This window comes from Athene cunicularia, assembly GCF_003259725.1.
Source record: "Athene cunicularia isolate RWA chromosome 3 unlocalized genomic scaffold, athCun1 chr3_part1, whole genome shotgun sequence".
NCBI classification, from domain to species: Eukaryota; Metazoa; Chordata; class Aves; order Strigiformes; family Strigidae; genus Athene; species Athene cunicularia.
The window spans coordinates 85,350,465-85,374,604 of NW_020799097.1; the positions used below are offsets into that span (position 1 = coordinate 85,350,465).

The window sequence follows — 24,140 nt, forward strand, 5'->3', positions numbered from 1 at the left end:
AGAGTGGCCCCTATTCAGTCTAAACACTTCATATTCCCCTTTTTGGTAGTCTGTGTAGCTTCCATATTCCTTACTTAAAGCTATGTAACAGCAGCTAGTTAAATGAGCCAATGACGGCACAGGTCCCAGGCAGATATTGAAGTCTGTAGTTTAAACATACATTTATTACACTACAAAAAAACCCACACCAACAAAAATCACATCTCTGCATCAGCATTCATGTATGTTTTTTGCGCCCACTATTCCAATGAGTCAATCACAAAAGCTGCTTTTTTCAGTCTTGTCTTACTGCAACATTTGGTCAGTTTGTATCTGGACGTTCAGAATGGAGCTTCATTTCAGCCAGAGCCTTCAGGTGAAATCACTGAGTATACCAAACAGAGAGACAAAACCAAGCAGAAACAACAAAAAAACCCAAATAAAAACTCTCCACCTCTCCATTTCTAATTACTAGCAAAAAAATACTAAGCTAATATAGAACCCAGAACTCAAACCCACTGCATGGAAAAATCTAAAAAATAAATTTTGGCCCTATAATTTTGTAAGGTATATCTTCTCCTCTGATTTAGCTATCCAATACAAAAATCTTTCAAAAGCTGAGCTGAACAATACTCATGTTTTCACCTCCAGAGCCCTAAAAGAGACTCTATGTCATCATCCTACTACAGGCAAGTTCTCTGCTCCTTTCAGGAATCTTCCAGCCTACTGTTTCCTTTAAGCTTCCCAGTTCCTCTCCTCCTCTGCTTCTTCCATGTCCATCTTAAAGGATTCTCCAGGCCTCATGGCTCAGTTGCTCTCAAAAATCACTCATTCCCCACTTCCTGCAAAGCACAACAGCCAGGAAAATATAAGACAACCATCTTCCTTTCTGCTGACAAGTTTGGGGGGTTTTTTTTTGTTTTTTTGGTTTTTTTGTTTTTTTTTTAAAAACAAAAAGGGAAAAAACAGCACAATGCATGATAAACATGCAATAAATACAACTAAACAAACCTATCAGTTACAGTATCAATAATTAAAAGCATACACATATATAGACATGCAATTAATTAAGTAGCACTAAAACAAGCTACTATAAATCCAGCACAACTCACAGAAGAGAGGTCACAACCAGCAGTTATGTTGTTTTCAGACTACATCGCATGATGTCTCTAATTAGACATGCAATTATTATCTTGAATGGTATTTTGGGAAGCTGTTCCTGTCACAGTGGTAATAATCAAATGCCCATCAGTAGACAGTTCCTTGTTGAGCTATTCTACTTGACTCAGAACTTCCATGCTCAGAGCATCAAGAAATTAGCCAAGTATGCTATCAAAAATTAATGATGCCCAGAAATAAACTGAGAACATCTGGTGCCAAACAGAATCATAAAGTGAATAAACAAAGCAACAAGTATTTGCAAAGGTTCTTGTAAAAAAATGTTAATCTTCTAAATACTGGAGAAACAAGTATTTAAAAAAAAAAAAAAATAAAAAAATCACATATACCTGTTGGGTACTTTTATCAAAACAGAAATCATAGGAAGCAACAGCTTAAATACAGTCACCAGATTAGTCCAAACAGGAAGGTATCTTACAGCCTTTCAAAAATACCACCCCCCTTATTTAAGCAATGTATTGAAAAAACAAAACAACACAAACACAACATACAGTGGTAACCTGAGAGTTAAAACATACATGCAGTATCTTATGTACTGTGGACTGTAATTCAGAAAGCATTTCTATAGAGTGGTGCTCCTATAATAAACATTTTTTTACGGCTGCTGCAAATTTCTCCCTAGATCAGAGAAAATCCTATTTACCACCTGCACAAACTAACTTCAAAAGATACACTCTCAGAGTTGTCTATTTCTGGAAAAACAAACAAAAACAACAACCAAACAAGCAAAACGTGCAATTGCTTGGAAAACAGATTCTGTAATACTGAGAAACAGTTTTCGCATCCCTTGCAAGGCACAATGGTACAGTGTTTCTGTATGTCTCTGCACTGAAAACATCCAAGATCCCCTTTAATTACAAAGGGAGAAAATTCTGAAAAGACTATGCTGTTGGCTGACACAACAAAAATGTTTTGTTGCTCTTAGTGGAATCACTGCCTTTTATATTACTAATCTATAGACTGCACTTGCAAGGCTGTTGCCCAACTCAAACTGTCACACAACTCGGAAACCTTTAATTTTCATTGTAACTTCAGGGCTTTCAAAAGGACTTTTGAATACTCAGGACTTTAAATCACTTAAGAACTTCAGAAAGTGTTTTCCCACTAGTACAAATATTATGTATAAACCTTGTAAGAGAACAGTAGTTTTGCAAATTTTACTTGACACATTTTCCCTGGGAGTTCCACACAATGTGGCAGGCAATACCAAAGTAGGGCTGTGGATTTGTCAGAGAAGTTCAGGGGGACAGGGCAGCAGGGTGGGGAAAAGTGAATAAAGAAAAATAATTTAAAAATTAAGCATATGAAAGAAGTGATGAGATTAAATTACAGAAAAAAGGAAAAAAATAAGGCCTTGGTTTGGGTAGGTAAACCCAACCTTGGAGAAGTAAAAAGGGAAAGGGTTGCGCAGTCCAGTAGTTTTAAAAAATTGGATATGAAGCAACGTTATTTAAAGCCAAACAGAATGCTTGGAACAACACCAGCACAGACAGACTAGGGGAACAAAGTGCACAAACTGAAGAAAAAATATTTTTAAAAGTTGAAATTTCCAGCAGTCTAAGGTTTTAGCTGTCATATGGCGCAGAAACAAATTGATTTAGGCTGATGTGCATTAAGACCATATACCACACAGACAGAGAATAAAGGCTGGCACGTTCCAGCTTTCCACAGCAGGAGTTTGATGCAACTAAGCCATGACAACAAAGCTCAGAGAGAACAATACTGCATAAAATGGGATAAAATAACACAGAAAGGGTTAGGTGCTATCTGCCTGCCACATGGCCAATAGGGAATTGAAAGAGGAGTCTGCAGGGACAGCAGCTCACATTGACAAAGGAAATTGCTTTGTTCAAGGGCAACATTTTCCGAAACACTTAAATGACTTTGTTTCATGCTAGACCCAAAGGAATTGTTGTTGTTATTCAAACAATAAATCATGCTCACCGTAAGGGCCTGAAACAGCATTTGGTGTATTGATATCTTTTGATGCTCATGGCATCCCAAATAAGCACCAGTCTTCAGCATTGCAAATTTGGTCTAAGTCACATTCTACAAACAAATCATTCCAAAAATTGTTTCAAATTGCAAATAATTTAAAAATTGTTGGGCTTTCATTCATCTGTGTTCTTTTTGCTTGCTTGTTTTAAGCTTTCCATTTTCAAGTTGTGTTTCCTTAGAATCATGCCCTCAGCTGCACAAACCAGGGTGGCTATGTAATTTTTACTTATGTAACAGGACTTATTCAACAGATGCATCTTCTCAGGGATCTAAAAATCACAGATTTAGTAGAGGAAGCATTGAATACACTTCATTCCATATTGTTTTAAGCAGCACTTATGCATAGGACTGTATGCATGACTCCAAAATACTTTTTATGTAGCAAATTGTAAAAGTTGACTCTTCATGAAACATACTGGTTTTCTATTAAAAGACACATGGAGAAATAGCACAGTTTAGCAAACACTTCAAACTGTGACTGAAGCCCTGTCTAAATGATGTGAAGGACAGGCTCACTATCCTACCAGAACTTAGCATTATGAATCCTGTTGAAAACTTAGGGAAACTACTTTTCCATGAGGCATCAAAGACCACAAAGATCAGGAGATAGCATACCTTCAATATTAGAGTTTACAGGACTAAGCACACTGCTGTAGGCCATAAGACAACTTTTTAATAAGCAGGAACAAGTTATCAAATGTACTGAGTTAAGAGAAGAAAGGAAAATGTGTGATTGATACCTCAGTCAACCCATTGGCTTGAAAACTTTGAACTACTTTATTCCAGAAGGTGACAGTGAACGGGCAGCACAGGGTTACAAATGCGTATCACCTTCTGTTTATAAAGACAGAAAATCTCCACCCATCATACTGTGTAGACTCTTAGAGCTGTTCGGGTCCTAGAGCAAACTGACAGAGCTTTAGCCCTAACTTAATTCATTCCACTCATCTCCCCAACATAATCTATGCTGGCTATTTTATCACAGCCCATGAAGAGGCTGAACAGGTCAACTTCTGTCAGCAGCTGCCAGAAAGCCAGAAATTCTGGCTTAGAATTCTATGTTCTCTAATCATTTGGATTTTTTCTTAGTGTTCTAGGAACACAAGTCTTTCCAGGTGCTCATGGGTCATCCACAATGAACAACTACAGGGAACTAGCAGAATTTGACAAGAATCTCCATTGTAGCCATGAGTCACATTCATGCACATTCTTCTATTTGCTCACCTCATTAATTTTCCATAAAAAGAGATTTATAATTTTTTCCAATTATTATCATTAAAGCAGGTGTACATTTCCACTTAAATGAGCACAAAGCATGAAAATAGATGATGCCCGCTATCATTAAACTGAGACGATATTCCAGTTTACATTTGATTTGATTTTTTTAGCATGGTGGGCATTTTTTTTCACCTACACTTTCTAATGAGGAACAGAAATATTCTAGTTAGGAGCAAAGAAATAATTTCACAAGCATCTTTGTTTTTCTGACTTTTCTTTAGGTATCCATTGTCTTGGCAGATAACTGAAGTTTAAAACACACCTGAGTTCCCTTCTTCTGTATTATCTATTCTGAAACAACTTAAGATGGACTTAAATAGTGGGCAACTGGATCTATATCATTTTTTGCATGCTCACATGGGCTTCACAGTTTCTTACATCCCACATGTTACATTAGGATACCTTCTCTCCTTTCTATAGCCTGTCAAGGATTTTCCCCTGTGCTAACTGCAAAGTGTTCTCACATAATGTATCCAGCAACTAATCCGATGATCTAGAGATTTAAAACTCAAGTAAAGGTGAGGCCTGAAACATCTATTTCCCCCAACTGCTTAGCATGATATATCGAACATGCTTTTATGCCCCAAACCCACAACAGCTGAATTGATCTGCAGCCTTCTCTCAAGGAGCTCATATATAACCTAAATCTGTAGTAGTGAAGCCAATGGAGACTTTACCATGGCTTTGGAATAAGATTAAACACAAGTGCACAAACTACACTGAGGAAATAGGGTTCGAATCACTGTCACCTTTAGCACCATTCCCATAAATAGGTAGCCTCTGCTGAGGTAATGCCTGAAGTTTTCTCAGCACACATAAATGCATATTCCCTTATCAAAAAACTCCTGCCTAGAAAGGATCAGTCATGGAACTTTATGGACAGCAGCACAATTTCTGTAGCACAAAAACCACTAGTGAGACATGCCATGTTTACTGTGGCTTAAAGTGCTGAAGATATTACTAACTTTTACTCTTTCATGTTTCAAAACAAATACACATCTGCTCATTATGATAGGCTCTTCACAGCATATACTAGCTTTTAGAGATCAAGTTAGATAATTACCCCAGATAAATATGACTTTATTGCAGTAAAAACAGGATTATAAAAGTTAAACTGGTCACAGTTGCTATCTCAGCACTGTTCCACATTTCGTTCTGCTCCAAATGATTTAGAATATCAGGGGGAAATCCAGCCTATTTAATGTATCAGAATGATAGGAATTACCTGAATCACTATTCTCAAATACTTCAGCTTTTTTCTTTCATTGAACATTTCCTTACAACCATAAATAGTGAAATACAAATAGCAATAAAAATTAGAATAGAATGACTAGCTTTTATGAGCTGCAATGACTACATAAATCATAAAACATGCTGTTGATTATGTTGGCATCATGCTGTCAGAAATGGAACTTACCAAGTTCTTTTGAATTCTCAGTTTTAATAAAAAAAAATAATGCACAACTCACCTACCGATACCACACATAAAGAAGACAGTTTAAAGGTTTTGCAAAAGTGGAAAAAAAATAGGTAATTTTTTGTGTCTTCAAAGAGCAAGCCAATGAAGTATTGCTAAAAATACCACTCATATTTCTCTGTCCAGGGCTAGATATTATCTATACAGTCAAATTACACAATGCATTGATCAAATCAAAAGAAGGTAAATCTCTATAAAAATACTCAAATCCTATGTTACATTTGGAAAGCCCTTATAAAACTGTAAGAACTCCAAGGAGTAAACCTTAAAAAAACCCCACTTTTTTAAAAAATCAGACTAAGTTTTGATGGATGAGCATCCAAAACAACCTAGGTGTAAAGTTTGTGATCTAATAAAAATTAATTTCCGATTAAATTAATTCACTCCTTTGGCACCAATGTGTCATATGTTCCCTCTCTACCTCCTCTTGAACTTCTGAGGTTCTGCTGACTCCCTGTACATACTTCTTCACTTTTAGCTGAGTGGCTCTTCTGCCCACTAAGGCACAGTAGATAGTCAGACAATCTCAAAAAGCCCAGTATTTAAGTCACTTTGAAGGAACAGGAGGTTAACTGGCTTCCTTTGTAACACTAAAGACCAGTGAATCTGGGAGTGCCTCAGCTGTCAATAAATGGTTCAACTGCATGCCCATCAGATAACACTAGAGAAGTGTTAATGCACTGGAAAATTAATGTTAGACTTTTTCTCTCTAACAGCTGTCATCTAGTAATACAAAATCTAGTAATGCAAAATCTCAAAAAAAAAAAAATCATCCAAATCTCATTTTAAGAAAGCTTCTTTCAGATTCTGAAATACGGCAGAGGGAATACTCAGTTTAAAAGGATATATGGACCTTCTAAGACATTAACAGTGTACCTGTTTTATTTTTTCTCTCAGTAATGAAACTACATAAAAGGCCTGGGAATCATACCTTAAATAATGTTACAAAAAGAGCAAGGCAAGAGGTGGGCAGTCATAAGAAGCCTAGAAAAAGGCTCCATCAGGGGAGACAGATCTAGGGAGTCTATTGCCAGCACAGGACTTTCTCTTTTAGGAATGATTAAGAGTGTACGGCTTCCCATCTTGAAAGACAATGAAGTGGCATTTATTGATCATTATCATGAGTTGGTCTGTTGTTTCCATCTTTGGATAGTCTGGTAAAGAGATTTTCACTGCAGTATTTTAGCATTCCTTGTTCTGGAATGGAAGAAGGCCTAAACTAAACATACATTCACCCACAGAGACTAGTTTCTTTGGGCATCCTCTACAGACAGCAAGGTGATTGCATTTGTGAGGAGATACTCATTACAGATAATTTTTCTAGTGTCTTTAATACTCCTGCTATCTTTAAAATTGTTAATGATCTGCTACAAGACCAAACCACTGAAGGCTGCAGAGTATTCATTTGTGTAACAGACAAGGAGATTAAGTTTCTGAAGCTGCTGCTAAAAAAATCCTTAAACAAGGATGGCCAACACCAATCAAAAGAAAGGATGGGATAGCAAAAAATTAATTTGGATTTTCCTTAATGCTGGTAGCATTACAAAAGGCATAGCCATGAAAACCACTTTTCCCATATCTTCAATGAAGTTAGCATCTGGAACAAACATAGCCTAAGATTTAGGTCTTTTCTTCAGAAACCAGGAAACTTCATTTCTAAAAAGTCTTGAATGGACTGAATTACATTTATACATGCATATATAAATCAATTTTAAGAGCAACTTTGAAACTTCAAGTTGTTTTGTTTTCTTGTGCAAAATGAAGCCAGACACTATAAATTAAGTCTGTCACACTGACTATGCCTCTCAAATGTTTTAACCTGAGTTTTAGAGATTTGGACTTTCAAAGTGACATTGAAATCATCACTACTTCTGCATCAGATTAATGCAACATTAAAAGTTTTTTCTCATATGTCAGAAAAAGAAGAGTAGCTTCTAAGGCTAGTGTATTGGGTTTACATGGCTAGATTTTGGTAGAGGGGAGTGCTGCAGAGGTGACTTCTGTGACACCAGGGTCTGTCTCCATGTTGGACACAGCCAGTTCCAGCTGGCTCCACAACAGACCCACCATTTGCCAAAGCTGGGCCCACCGGGCAAGTGGTGCCTCTGTCAATAATGTATGTAAGAAAGGGTAAAAAACACTGTGTGACAGCTACGTGAAAGAAAAATGTGAGATAAACGGCCCTGCAGATACCAAGGTCAGTGAAGGAGAAGGGGAAGGAGGTGTTCCAGGGGTCAGAGCAGAGTCCCCTGTCATCTATGAAGACCGTGATGAAGTAGGTTATCTCCCTTCAGCCCACGGAGGACTGCACCAGAGCAGATACCCACACTGCAGCCCATGGAAGACCCCACGCTGGAGCACGTGGATGTGTCCTGAAGGAGGCTACAGTCTGTGAAAAGCCCACACAGGAGCAGGCTCTGGCACAGCTGTGCCCTGTGGAAAGGAACCCATGCAGGAGCAGGTTTTCTGGCAGGAACTGCAGCCTGTGGGGGACCCAAACTAGAGCAGTTCACTCCTGAAGGACTGCACCCCACGGAACAGTTTCTGAAGAGCTGCAGCCCGTGGCAAGGATCCACATTGGAACAGTTTGACATGGACTGTATCCCATGGGAGGGACCCCACACCACAGCACAGGAAGGAGCAGCAGAGACAAAGGAATAAGCTGTCAGCAACCCCTGTTCTGTGTTATCCTGTGCCACTCAGAGGACTGGAGGGAAGGAGGTACAAGAGTCAGGAATGACAGACTGGAGCTGTGCCTGTAAAGAAGCGGGGAGAGGGGGAAGGTAGTTTTAGTCTTGTGCTTGTTTCTCACTATCCTATCCTATTTTTAAATGGCAATAGAAGAAATTAACTTTCCCCAAATTGAGTCTGTTTTGCCTGTGATGGTAACTGGTGAGCAATCTCCCTCCTGTTATCTCAAACTACAACATGTTTTATCCCATTTTCTCCCCGTCCTATTGAGGAGGGAGAGAGAGAGAGTGGCTTGGTGGGAAGCTGCAGACAACCAAGGTTAACCTACCACAACTAGCAAGAGAAAAATGAAAAATTAGATATCATATTTTCACTGTTTTGCAATACAAAATTACTTTTATGCATGGTAACTACCGAAATAGGTTATTTTTTCCCCCTCCAAATGTCAAGATTTCAAATTCCCCATACTATTTTTGAAAGAAACCATTTTACATTTTCTGCCCTAAACTGCTATGCACTATTTCCCCAACACTGTTAATTATTTTGGTCCCCTTTTTACATTTCTCTGAACATTTATTTTCTCTAATTATGTTTGTCTACAAAACATTACTAGAAAAAGATACCTTCAACGAAAGCAGCATTTCAACAGAAGAATTCCTCCACACACAGTCTGTCAGCAGTGAAGCAAACTGCATGCTACTACTTCAGCAAGAACCTCAATGCATGCCAGTACCACTGTTGCAGTCAGGCAATTCCAAATGTCAGTCGTCTTCTGAGAAAAAGCCAAAGTTCCTCTACTTAATGGATTTTGTTCCCTCGATTTTAATGATGAAATATAAATATAGATATCTATCTCCAGGACAAGATAGACATTTAGAATTGTCATCTGCAACTATGGCATCAAAAAGCTCCAAATGCTGGAAACCAACTCTTTAGAACCCTCTGAATTGTCACCACTATGTACCTTCATACATGGTGCACTCTTCTTGGTATCTGACATTATTCCAGGTGACAAATTATTTATACCTGCTTAATGCAAAATACTCCAACCACTCTTTTAACTTTAAAAAAAAAAAAAAACAAAAAAACCAAAAAACCACGAACAACAGGGGCTGCTTTAGGAAAATGTGTAATGATTTTTTTTAGTTCTGATTTAGATCCTTTTATTATTCTCCCTTAAGTTCAAATTGTTGGCTCTGTCCAGCAACTGATCTGGCCTGACTGAGTTCTACTGTTACTTGCTTTACATCAAGCTATGTCCACCTTTGTTGTTTACGTGCTACAGCTATGCATGTGGTATCCTCTGCCATCCTTCGGGTGTCAAATTCCAAAGTCTATAAATCTCTCCTCTCACTTTTAACACTTGTTCCAATTTATATGCAAGAGCAGAAATGCAATTTTAAACTGTCCATCAATGGTTTTGCTAAGAATTTCCTGTATAGTAAAAAAAGAAAAAAAAAAGGAAAAAAAAAAAAGAGGGAAAAAAATGTTGTCCAAGAGAACTACTAGTTTTTGAAATATAAAGATCAACTGACAGAATCAGATTTGAGATTTCAACTTTTATAAAGATGTTATGACAGGTGAATTATAGTTATATTTTATTTTGGGTTTGGTCATGAGGCTCTGAGAAGTACCACACCCATGCCTGTTGGACAGCGTTGTAAGTTGTCTTAGGCCTAACTTCTGCATGTTATACACCTGCCTCTGTTGCCATGTGACATTGCCCTCCCACTACCTCATAGCCTCTTTTGTCTCTGGGTAACAGTGCTGCCAAAGTGATAGCGGTATGCTGATCAGCTGTGTGCCATCAACTTGGCAAGTCAATTCTTATAACAGCAAGAGTACTAAGAATCTAAAAATCCCATTGTTGACTTTGCTACTGATCAGAACTTAAGTAAAAACAAGAGATGATGCAAGTATTATCAATATACTCTCCTAATTATGATAATACTAAAGGTAACAGAACAAGAATCTCCAGGAAATAAAACTGTTCCGATAGCAGGTCTCCCAAAAAGTTATAGTCTTGAAGCAGTTCTTAAAAGACAATTTTTTTAAATGTTTTAACATAATTAAATAATTAAGTTATAAGATAAAGACTACCACTACGTCTTTGAGAAGGAATAACTGTATTTGTTATAATCAAGAACGTATGTTTGAAGTATATCTGTTGTAGCTTAAAAAGAAATCTGTTCTGCTTTTGTTTTAAGTTTTGATTATTTAAAATAAAGTTCTCTCAAATTTTTTGCTGAGGTACTAGCAAAGTAGCTATACAGTACTTGTCATTACTGAAGGATATACAGACATGCTGGAGAGCTGCTGTAAATTAAACTAGACATAGCTAACTCCCACCAGCTAAAGGCTATCAGGTTGACTGCTCTTCCTCCCCATCCCTACATCCTCCTCCTCCTTCTCTTAACCAATTCACATTTCATTAAAAAAGGCAACGCCAAAAACAAGCAAACAGAAGATGACTGTGCAAAAAATATTTCACACAATAAAAATATTTCACACAATTTCCCTCCAACACTTCCAGTACCAGGCAATCAACTTCACAAAAAGGCATGAGGAACCAGCTGAAGCAGATACATAGAATCTGAACATTCTCAACTCTGCAAGAATTTCAGCCAAGGGTTTAAAACAGCACTGTGGTCACATCTGCAGTGTCAGAGTTCCTCACACCTCTAGTAATTTCCTCCATTAAAAGTATGCTTCCCTGACACATTAGCTACAGCACACAGTACACCGAGACCTCACTTAAGCAAAAACTCCCCACTGGCCTATCTTTAAACATGTTACAACAGATCCGTTTAATCTTAAATTCAGTGTTGGAGTTCACAAAAGAAAATGGGTGAGTTGTGTTCAAATCTTATATGGTACAAATTGTGTTACTACCATTTGAAAAAAATATAACCCACATAAACAATTAGCCAATGAGGAGAAACAGTATATTAAGATCGATTTGAAGAACAATCAATTAGCAAGACGCCAGAAATGCATTCCAGATTTTGACTTCCTCTATGGTCAGTCAATAATTAAGTATTGAACAATTTAAAAGAAAATGTATCATATTTGTGCATCTGAACTTCTGTGCTTTTAGAAGAGATATGGCAACAGTTCAGTTTTGAACCTCTTTACCACACTCTTCAAACTGAGATCTGTTTAAAAAAAAAAAACAAAAACCAAACCACAAACCAAAAAACATAACACTAAACCCCACAACTTTGGTACAGTTTTGAAATCTGGAAACAAACTATTTGTATATTTGAGATTTTTTTAATATAAACAATTTATTTATATTGGTTTCAGAAGATGTTTCTTAGTTCCTCAAACTATATATGGATTAATTGGATGTGTCACACATGAATAAGTCATGCTACTCACTTTAATGAAAGTCAATATGATATATCTACTGTGGTCTACAAGGATTTACTGGAAGTATCGTACAAATTATACTGGCTCAATTTTATCCCTATTACAACCACACTGAAATCAGTTTAAGAAAAAATTTAACTTAGGCAAAGCCCACCCCTCTCCACAACGCCTGAAGAGTACATATGAAACTTCAAAATCTGTTCATGCATATCTTGACTTATACTCACTATACAGCCTTCTTCTGCCTATATCTGCGATTACGACATACTTTCAAAATCAGTGCCTCAATGATTGCTCACTCCTCGTATTTTGATTTTCTTTGTAGGTATCACGTATCTCAGAGGGAGCTGCAGTGAAGTGTTATTCATGTCCCCCGCCCACCTTGTGAAGTTTGTATACCTTCATTATCCAATATTGGCCATAAGCTATCAGATGTCAGTGACTATACCACTCAGAATGATGCATCTCAAATTGTTTTGTCTTTTGGAGTAGAAGAGTGGAGTGTAGGAAATAACTTCTTTGGCAAGAAAACACTCAAACCCCTCAAAGATTATCTGAAAATAGAAAATAACAACCTTGCTCCAAAACTGTACAAGCAAAATACAATCTAGAAATTAATACATATTTTATTTACATTAATTAAAGGGAGCTATGCAATAGCCCGTCTGTTACAACACTCATGAGTAATGCAGTTACCTTAAATCATATAAACAAAGTATTTTCAGATATGTACTGTTGGCGTATCTAATATACTGCACAGTACTCAGGATAAATGTCAATGAAACAAACACTTCATGGCAAGCAAGAAACATCAGTGTTCCTATTTTTTTTCTTTACATTGTTCAAATAGGCTCCAGAAATAAAAATAACAGAATCATATGAGGGGGAAACCCCCAGAAGAACATGCATTCATACCAAACTGATCACTGAAAAAGCTTTTCACACCAATCCTGCAAGGTTACAGAAGATTACTATCATGACAAAAACCAACTGAATTCAAAACCAACTGAATTCATACAAAAAAACCCAAAGAGACAACAAAACCCCACACAAAATAAAGGGTTTGTACTTGTAATCTTCAAACAAGTTAATGCCTGTTTTCCTTGTCCATGCTAATATTGTGGTAGGATTTAAATACAGATATCTGAACATGTTAATATTCAGCTACAAGAACAGTAGTTAGCTATCAAACTGGTGACAGATTATCCCCCCCCAATTAATAATCATTCGTATGATGACACATACCAACATGTAAGCACATGTAGCAAAAACCTCTTAAAAAAGCCAGAGCTCAGATTTGTGTGCTTTCTATGTTTTAACTGTACTGAGAGAAGGCACTGACCTTCTTGATTCACAATGGGAGAATACTCTGCTTACAAGCTTACTACTGTGAAGCCTTGTTGTTAGTGTGAAGAATCACAAAAACATGTGTAAGAAGGCAGATGGGATTCAATACCTTTCTCAACATTTGAAACGTGATCTCTTCAATAGTTCATCAGTTCTTGTCGTTTCCCCAGAAGCGTAAACAACTAAGTTTAAGATTCACTAACAAGCATAAAATACTCTGCAGGTTAGTGTGAAGGGAGAGTAATACTCCATGAACTAGTTGACAGACGAGCTTTTTTCAGGTTTCATCTTTAAAGGACTCTACTGTGCCATCTAGGATTTTCAAGTAATAAAGACAATTTATCCTTGTAATGAGACCATTTCTATCCAGAGACCTCAGGTGGCTGTACCACAAGAAATATTTTTCTGTGTATCCTGAAGTCAATGTGACTGTGATTGCAAATTACTCACTAACATAAAGAATGGCAGACTGTTGCATTATGCAAACCCATACCACATTCTTGTGCATCCCTGTAAATGCAGCTACTTTCCTGTTTTGATTGTACTGTACACTGTAACAATGGGTTTCAGCTATTCAGAAAACTCTTACACAGTATACAGGTCACCTCAATCCATTTCCTTGCTGTTAGAAGTAACATGAAAAATGCTTTCAAACATCATCTGAGACAGGTATGCTTAGAAGTACCTTAAATCCTCATAAAATATTCACTAGAGCTGTCCACAGTATCAGTTCTATTGTAGTCCCAAACACAGTTAAGTCATGTACTACTGCTGCAGGAATAGATGTCTGGAAGGAAATCTCTTCTTTCCCACATAGGTTGAGTATTTTCAAAGTCCCATGCATGAAGAAGAAAAATAATAAGGGGGGGAAATCACAGCTAGAATTAAGAAAAAGCTATTTTCTTTTTAGCAATTCTAGAACTACACTATAGTCACCGTGAGATAAATGCTCTAACCTCCATCTGCACCATCCCAATCTTTCTCCTCCCACATCAGCACTGAATTTGCGGGAATAGAAGACTGAATAAACCGAGCACATTAAAAAATATTTCCAGTTAGGAATAGACTTGCGAGTGGTTTGGGAACAGTACCGACATCCTATTTACCTCAGATTTGACCAGTCTGGGACCTCTTAAGTTTCACCTTTCTCTACCATTTCGGAAATACCCTGCCCAATTACCGGAGCAACACTTTTCTTCTGGAGTCCAGGCTGGTAGCGAGGTAGCCTAACAGAACATCTAGCCAGAGGTGTAGAAAGACAAAAAAAGGGGGGAAATAGAAGCTGGCTTACGTGCTCCAGTTTGTCTTTCCTCCTCAGCCAGACACTGGCACTGTAGTCCTGCTGCTTGACAGTGCTGTAGAAGTTCGCACCTACTCTGGTGAGGCTTGGGGAAGGCTCCCTGGGTCTGCTCTTCAGCCTCATCTGCTCGAAGCCCTCATGGGGGGATGAGGAGAGCCAGTCATGCCTGACTTCCATCTTGACATGACAAGGCAAAGTCCAAGGAAAAAAACCAGAAGAAAACAAGAAATTAGGAGGCACTAGACGAAGAGGGTCCAAAAAAGAACAGGATGGGGAAAGAAGAAAGAGAAGGAGAGCAAAACCGCCCCCAAAACCGGAACATGGGGAAAGAAGGGGGAGAAAAGGAGCAGCGAGCAGGTGGGAGGAGTGGAAGGAGAGAGAAAGGCTGCAGGTGCGAGCGAGGAGCGGGCAAAATATCATTCAGAAAACTGACAGATAATGAAGTTATCCTTTCAAAATTCCAAGGATAAAGGCAAAACTCCCATCACACCCCATAACCAAGGATTGTTATTAATAGCTTATACTAGTATCTTCCTAAAATGCCAGGAACATAAATTGAACAACAGGGGTTTGGTAGCAACATAGAGTAGAGCATTTTCCTCTCAAAATAAAAAGGCAATTTCATAATACTTAGCTAAATGCTACTACAAAAATATTTTTTTTAAAAAAAGTTATATATTTTTACTCCCCAGTATAAAAGACTTCTGACTTGCTTTCTAATAGCTTCCTCTCTCATGTCTTCATAACTGAAGTAACGAGTAAATCTGGGCATTTCCAAGGTCATCAATATACTCTCATAACACCTGAAGGAAAAATTAGGACCATATATGACTCAACTGCATGCAGGGTACACCTGAAGGCACTGAGGTTTATTGTATGGCATATCACAGCTGCAGTAGTTTTAATCTCACACAGAATAACTTGATTTGAAACCTGCTGAACCAAACTTTAGCTGCAGATGCCCATTTAGGAATTGTATATGCTCACAGATGCACCTACTACCTCAGGACTGAAATACATGCTGTCAAAAGAAAAAAAAAAAAAAAAAAAGAAAGAAAAGAAAGAGCCTCTGAGCTTCTTTAAATATACCATCGGGCTGATGTTCTCAGAAAAAGTTTGCATGTGCTGTAAATAAGGACAGCCTGGTTTTGCATGAGAAGTTTCACATTGTTTCTGTAGCAGTATATAAAGCACTTCAACCTCTTCCTTATTCCTCTGGGCTTTCTTGTTTATGCTGCCTGCAAATATTTTTTTAAAAAAGTTTTTAGTAGCATTCTGCAGTTGCCACCTGCTTTCCTCACCATCCCTTAATACTATGACAGGCCAGAATCAATATGCCACTATGCTTCAGTACAATATGTTGTTCCATTCCTCCATATATATTGTTTGTTGGGTTTTTTTAACTTAGCTTTTTTGTAGAGTTAGTTTATCTTAGCTTCCCTAGTGACACCACTAGCAGACTTCTCAGTTGCCAGATTAACTTCTTTCCGCCTATCCAGCATAGTCACAAAATGGAGTGCTGAAGCTTCTTTTAACCCCCTAGGCTATAAACTTGGTTTGCTCACCTTTCCAAACATCTTCTTGCATGGCACTTAGATGTGCTGCATGTGCCTTTTTACTACTACTGCTGTGAACATTAATATTACCCCAGTCCTATTCTCATTAGGAATGAGAGAGAAAAGGAAAAAAAGAAGCTTGGGACAAGTATATTAAAATCATATGAGTAAACTATGCTTACAAAGCCTTTGTTGCTCCCTAACCCAAAGCAGGAAAGAAGATTTGGGGTGGGAAAAGGTAGTATAATGACTATGAATTTTGGTGTTTTCATAAAAATTTTACTTAGGCAAAGTAAAAAGCTAAAAATACAATGACAGTCCTTAGTGAATAAAAGAGCTGTTTCCCATATTTTCTCTTTTTCTTTTTCTTTTTTTTTTTTTTTTTTTTTTTTAGTTCCTTCAAACCAGAACCACAAGCATATCAACAAGCTTAATTAAGAGATAATTTCTGTAGTAGGTCAGCGATTCCAATGAGGTGCATGATCTGGATTAAACTACTGTCTTTTTCTTCCATGCAATTTCCAGAATTACCAAAACACCTGCTCTTGTCAAGGCCCTTTGCTTACATGGATGACTACAGCAGCAAGGATGACTGAAATTGCAAACATTGTACTAACATCATTAGCAATAGATGCAAGTCATGCATATCATAACATGATTTTACTTTACTGTGGTTCACGCTACAATTTAATTCACTGCCCAACTTAATCATAGAATAATCCAGGTTGGAAAAAACCCTTGGGATCATCGAGTCCAACCATCAGCCCCACTCTACAATGTTCTCCCCTACACCATATCCCCCAGCATCTCATCTAAACAACCCTTAAACACATCCAGGGATGGTGACTCCAACACCTCCCTAGGCAGCCCATTCCACTCTCTGACCACTCTTTCTGTGATTTTTTTCCAAATGACCAGTTGGAACCTCCCCTGTTGGAGTTTAAATCCATTCCCCCTTGTTCTGTCACTAATCACCTGTGAGAAGAGACCAGCACCAACCTCTCTACAGTGTCCTTTCAGGTAGCTGTAGAGAGTGATGAGGTCTCCCCTCAGCCTTCTCTTCCTCAAACTGAACCATCCCAGCTCTTTCAATTGCTCCTCACAGGATTTGTTCTCCAGGCCCTTCACCAGCTTTGTTGCCCTTCTCTGCATTCACTCCAGCACCTCGATATCACTCTTGTATTGTTAATATCAAGACTAAGAGAAAATCTGTCCAGGCAATCTACAGAACTTCCCATTTTCTATACCAACGGGATGAATGCTGTAGGGGACAGAGTTAACTCAGGGTAATGCAAAGAAAATAATCAGGATGTAAGTGGAAACATGTAGGTAGGGCTACTATATATATATATATATATATATATATATATATATTTATTTATTTATTTTTAAAGACAGCTTCTTTTTCTTCCAAAAATCTTGTCCAGACAAATGTTAAAGGAGCTGCTCCCTGTGCTTCAGCTTTCTAAACACTTTTTTTAAAATTATTTTTTTATTCAGGAGTTCTAGCAATACAGCACATCTACAAGAGCATTAGGCCTTTTATCAACAAATAGCTTACACCTCAAACATTAAAACCTCCTATAGCAAAACTTTATTATGGCTAGATAGCTAATATACATGCATGCATGCACCTGTAATAGATTCAAGGCCTCCTTACAAAGTACTAATTTATGCTGCAGAGCTGGACTGCACACAAGCCCTGGCCCACTTTTTAGAATTTACTACACCTGACCAAAACAGCAGGCAGCAATTGCCTGCAGGCTTCAGCTGGTCTCCAGTCAGAGGACTGTGACTGACATCAGCTTCAATAGCAGCACTGCACCTGGCAGCCAGGCAGAAAGCAAACTACCATCTTCTTACCCAGCTCAGCTGAACTTGCTTTCTCATCTAGGAATTGCCAACAAGGCTTAGCTAGGAAGATCTTTTTAACAACCCAACAACACCGGCATGTCCGAGATTGAATTACTAGCCTTTCAAACAATTTTAGAATTACCAAAGCACCTGCTCCTGCCTAGCCATCCAAATTCTAGCGACCTACAAAGAAAAAAAACCATTGCAGTCATCTGTTTCCTCCTCTATGCTGATAGGCTTGCCATGCATATCTCCCAGTCTACCTGTTCCTTCCTCCTGGAAGTAGTTGCCAATCCCTGAAAAATGGATTTGCCATAGGGAAGGACCAAAGAGGGAAAACAAAACCTCAAACTTTTTCCCTGCAATGCGATCCCCTACAGTACTATGCACAGGGTCAGCATAGCAAGATTTACTAGTTGCAAATTAGGAAAACATTAAGAAAAAAGCTGGAGTGCTACATGGAGAGTTGTGACTAATTTCTACATTGTTGCCTTCCCAAATTCTATGCAGCATAACATGCAACCTTTGTACAGAGTATCTGTATCTTCAGTTTATGGACAGGAACTGAAGTCACGAGTATATAATGGTAGGGTTGAAGCTAAGGTTACACTGAAGATTTAGATTTGGAAGTGCTTTAGATTTCAGATTAACATATCAGGCACCTACCAGAAATAACATGGAAACATTGTCTAATACTGATAATGTTCCCTGCCTTAGCCTCCTCATCTCTTTCTGGATGGAGCTATTAACCAAACTCTTTTGTGTCTCTTGCCTCACATTTTAAATCTGAAGTCTTCTTTGCATAATCATTGATTTGAAAAAAACCCAACCAAACAAACACACAAAAACCAACTGCCTGTCAAGAACATCATTGCTCTTGAGACACTTCCCCTCTGTCAGACTTGGTTGAAATCAGCCATGTGTTTCAGAATATACCAGTCTGGGACTGACAGACAAATAGTATAATTATATAAGCTCTGTTTTCTTTAGAAACCAAATAAAAATATCTGAGTGATCAACTAGTTAATCTCCCCTTTGAAATAAAAGATCATCCTGTAAATATAATTAAAATTTGAAATTAACCTAGAACTCCAGGGCTAGAATTTTCCTCCAATGGCATCATTTCCACCTCCATATAATCTAAGAGGGCCCTAAACTTGCCCCTTGGCTCCATCATGTGCTGAAAGCATACCAGTGTGGACTGGGATGCTCTCACTTTCGTCAGGGATTGTGACGGAAAATATGATATCTTTCATCTCAAATCCAACTTTGCCTTCTCTTTTTCTCCTCTCTTTCATCCCTCCCTCCACACCCATTCACACCTTGCCAAAGAACATTTTCAGTTCTGGGCCTCAGTAATTTGTCCAGACAAGATATTTCATCCTGCACCTTAAAATAACATTCATTAGTGGCACATACTAATGGGGCCAGATTCTGTCCTCCATTACACCTCTATGTCCCCACTGGAGTCACGAGACAAAAATAATTGTATAATGAAAGTGTAACTAGGGGGCAAAATTTGGCCTACATTTCTTTAAAATAAATCTGCAGCAAGTAATGCCTGTCCACCTCCCCTGAGAATGAGACCCTTTACATTTGTGAGAAGGGTGCTGGCTTTTTTTGCTGTTTACTGGATATGTTCACATTTATCTCAGCTTGGGTTCTTCATGCTGTATTTATTTGGTTGGTGCAGCTAAATACAATAGGCAGTCTGCTGACAAGATCTAAGCTCTTGAGTACTCTTGCTCTGAAGTGAGTAGTTAAAATTGTTCCAGAGTGTAGTAGTCAGAAGAGGAAAGTTACTCTAAGGAACAACATTTTTTTCCAATGAATTGGAAGTGAAAACACAGCGGGTAGGGATCTGTACCAGTGGAAGGAGGGATCTGCACTGATAGATAGAGGAATGCTTTTTCACTTTTATTTTAAAAACATACATAAATTATGGCTGATAACAACAGATATATTCTCTACATCTGCACAATATGAAGTGTAGGGAGGGAGGAGAGAGAAAAATTGATCAACCTTTCATGAATGTTACTAACTAAACAACAAAGAATGTAAAGAAAATAAAATTGGATTAGAGAGTAGGGGAAGTAAATCAGAGAAGAAAACATTTGTGAATGCTTTTTTTATGGCTAGATTGGTAGGTCCATATAGGGAAAGAACAGGTTCTAAGGTTAGCAGTCGGAAACTTTCCCCTAGTATATTTTCACAATGCATTAATATAGGTAAAATAAAGAAATATATTCCAAAAGGGATAAAACATCATGGAGACTTTTTTTTTAATTTAAATAACAAATACCTCTGTAGTGTACATTTGTACTTAGGAAATTTTCCAGTAAAAAAAGTATTAGATCAGGAAGTGTCCAAAGAGAACTTTTACAGGTAAGACTTTTTTTTTTTTTTTTTCCTATAAAATTTTTTTCCTACCATACAAAAGAGTATACTTTAAAATAATCCAAAATCTTTTAATGCAGAAATTTGTGTGCCTCCAAATTATTCTTAATATATTCTACCTAATTTCACATCACAGATTTTATTTTTTTTTAAGCTATTTCTCTGAATCAGGATGCCCGAATTTATAACTGCCCTTTGGAAATTACCTCAAAACTTTCTACTCAAGAATGTCAAGCTTCAGGCTACAGTATCAGAAACTTTAAGACAAACTGTGTTCTAATGGCAATAAAACTTAGAAGTAAACATGATTCATCTGTATTTGTGCCATCCTGTATACTATAGATACGGTCTATTTAAAACATTCAGCATTGAAGTGTTTATAAGTATTAGAATGCTGGCTTCCAGTGAAAGACAGGTGAAAAGGGCCATTATTTAAACAATATTTCACACTGAGAGCAAGCAGAAAGTTATGTCTCAAAAATAATAACCTTTTTCCCTCAAAAGAGATATGCTTGTTACATCACATATTGGACTTACTTGTATGACCAGAAAGATGTTTACTAATGTGACAGCACCTAAAAGAAGATTAAATAAGACCCATGAGACAATATGACATGAGTTCTTTAACTTCATGCTTATCTTTGTACATCTAACAGTATTTAGGGTGATTGTCTTTCAACCAGACTAGCTATGCATAAAAGAGCAGAATGGGATGACAATGTTCACACATGGTGCAGAGAAGAAGGACAGGCTGCAGCAGCCTGGATTTAGTGGTTTGTCTTACAGGGCACCATGTACTTACAAGCATGTGTACCTTATGTAAAGCTTGACTGACCTATAAGGATTACATCATGATAAACATTTCAGGATTCATCAGTGACTAGCATACATTATAGCACAGGTACAATATAAATTAATTACAGACTGTCATATTCAGTCTTGCTGTGACAGAGATCTTGAGACTCTGAAGGTTTTGCAAAGAAGTATTCGAAGTGATACTCCCTGCCTCAAGTTCTCTGTCTAAATAAACAAGAGGAGATTGGAAAAAGAAAGGAAGCAATGTTATTCTAATTTAGTGGATATAATTTGAGACACAAAGAATGCCAAAAGTTATTAAGTAGCCTGTAACAGACCTAAAGATTGAGGTAAGATCTCCTGGAATTCATTCCAAAATTTAGCCAAAGATGCACCATGCCTTTACGTTAATCATGAAACACTACAGGTGAAATTTCGACCTGCTGGTTGTGTAGTAAAGGATTTCACTGTGTTTCTTTGCTAGGGCTTTATACCGTACCAGTGAGGGTGCTGAAAATACTACAGACATGCCATCAAACTAGTATGTCCTCAGCTGGACTTGGTGATGTTCATTACATGATGTTGACAGTTGCATTACAGACTTCCTCAGACTCTTGATTACTTTACAGCCCCGATGCTATTTCACAAAGGAATCTGAAAACAAAGTAACAGAGAGTGAAGGAGCAGTAAGGTACAGAGAAACAAGAATCCAGAATGTGTCAAGTGTTATTGTAAGGAGGGGAAGAGCTGGGAAGGAATAACTATCTGTGCCAAATGCTAACAGGAAAAAACACCCTATAATAAGATGGTGATAAAAAGCAGGCAATATGGACCAGTTTTTGAGCTGGAACAATATAAACCAAAAATAAAAATGGTGTTCACATACCAGGAAGGTGCATCTACCTTGACAACAGTCTGAAAACAGCAAAATTGAAGCACATTCCTAGTGCAAAAGATTTACTGTTAGAGGTCTAGAGCAGTTTTCTACCAAGATAAACTAGTTCAAAGAAGGGAAAAAATGCAAATATCAAAACTTGGTGTTAGTTTTTTTACTAGTATAGATCACCTGATCTGGCTCAACTGTGTTGCTTGCTATATTAGGGGCCAAGACTCAAAGCTGCCAACATTCTGTCTCTTAGAGACTGTTTTCCACCCAGAGCAGCTGGTAAGCTTTGATGATTAAAACACAATTGTATATAGTGTCTTGTATTTCAGAAGAATGGAGAATAATTAATTATGTAGTCTTTTACACTGTCCCAAAAATAAATATTTATTTTTTCAATACATATATTTCTGTTGCACCTAACATACAAAAAGGGACATGATGGCCAGAAAAGCGGTTGGTTATACTTAATTTTATGCGTTTGCAGATGCTTACTGATGTACAGGTGTGTTAAAGTTATGTGACCAATACTTTGCTGAATCGTTGATGGCTATCATTTGAAAGGACTGAATCTGTGAGCTCCTCCAGATATAGGGTGGTCTTACTTTTTATGAACTTCTACAGTGAGATTAACGTAATTAAATGCACTACATTCTGTTTCTAGAGCCACAGCTTTAAATAAACAGTCTTAGCTCATCCTCTCTTAGCTGTATCCTCACTTGGAGGATATAGTGTTAAACAAAGGCCAAATGGGGGAGCATGGATATATATCCCTGCAAGCTGTGCTTCTGCCATTGTATCATCTGGTTAGGCCCTTGTATGCAGTGTCAGGCATCATTGCCATAGCTCCACGCTGTTACAGCCACATCTGAGACATGCTCCTGTTGAACCTTGCCGAATTCTTGTACAAAATGTGTTTCATTCTAACAATATCCACAGGAAATGTATTCCAAGGGAAGAGTTATTTTTCCTTATGAATGCCCTCAATGGCTTAAACCAAGTCTTCTTGGAAAGAAAAATTAAAACTCCTGTGAAATTGGAAAACTTAATTTCTTAAGTTAAGTCACTAGAACTACTGTAAACAGGCAAGGCAGCAACTGCAGTCATCACACACTTTTCTTACTCTACTCTAGAAAGAAAAAATTCCAACTTCCTTTGTGTGACTGCAAAATAAAAAAAATTAAAAATGTTTTTCAAAAGTGGAATACTGATCATCTGCAAGGCCTAGAAATTACTATGAATGTTCAAGATATATTGCATTACCCTTTCCTGAAAACTGGTTGTGATGCGTATGTTTCCTTTTTATACTGCACAAGAAGGATTTGATTAACCCCTGAGATGTGCAGCAAGTAGTTCACTGATGCATTGCCTTGTTTAAAGATGAGCATATGTGAGATAGACATCTTATCTACATATTTTGCTTTCTTCTGTCAGTAAGAATTTTTTTATGCAGAAAACATTTGCAATTGTGATAGTCCTGAGGAAAATGCAGGTAAGATTGATGCAGCAGAAGGTATCTTAGTATTTTGTAGGTATACCAGGTTATTTTTGTTTGTTTGTTTTGCAGTGAATTTTCAGCATTTTACTTCCCCTCTATAAAATATTCAGCTATCCTCGTGTAATGAAAATGTTCTACTATATGTATGTTCAGCATATATAAAATTAGAAGCTGAAAAACCTGATGCAGCTGCATCAATGCTCAAACCCTTCAAGCAATCAGGAGTTCTAGAATTTACAAATTCAGATACAAATTCTTGAAATGTTAAAAAAAACACCCCACAACATAAGGCCTGAACTGAACAATGGCAATTAAATTATATCAGTTTTACGCTTGGGACACAAAAATCTCATTTCCTTTAGAGTCATAGCGTAAAGAGCAAGCAAGTAACGCCAGTGCTGCAACCAGTCATTAGGGACTCCAGTGAAACTGCCACAGAGTCATTAAAGTGCAGGGCAGAGAAGACATTAGGTGATCATCTACATCTTCCCCAGTAATGACACCAGACAATGCCTTAGATTCTCTTTAATGTAGAG

At 37.6% G+C, this 24,140-nt stretch overlaps 1 protein-coding gene across 1 annotated transcript in view; it reads right to left on the reverse strand.

Moving 5' to 3' along the window:
- PLD5 (phospholipase D family member 5) overlaps nt 1-14,798 on the reverse strand; it is a 189,878-nt gene extending 175,080 nt beyond the window's left edge. The window contains exon 1 of the mRNA XM_026845515.1: nt 14,613-14,798. Within this exon, the coding sequence (XP_026701316.1) occupies nt 14,613-14,798 (186 nt within the window). The remainder of the gene's footprint in view (nt 1-14,612) is intronic.
- Nucleotides 14,799-24,140: the final 9,342 nt, after the last annotated feature.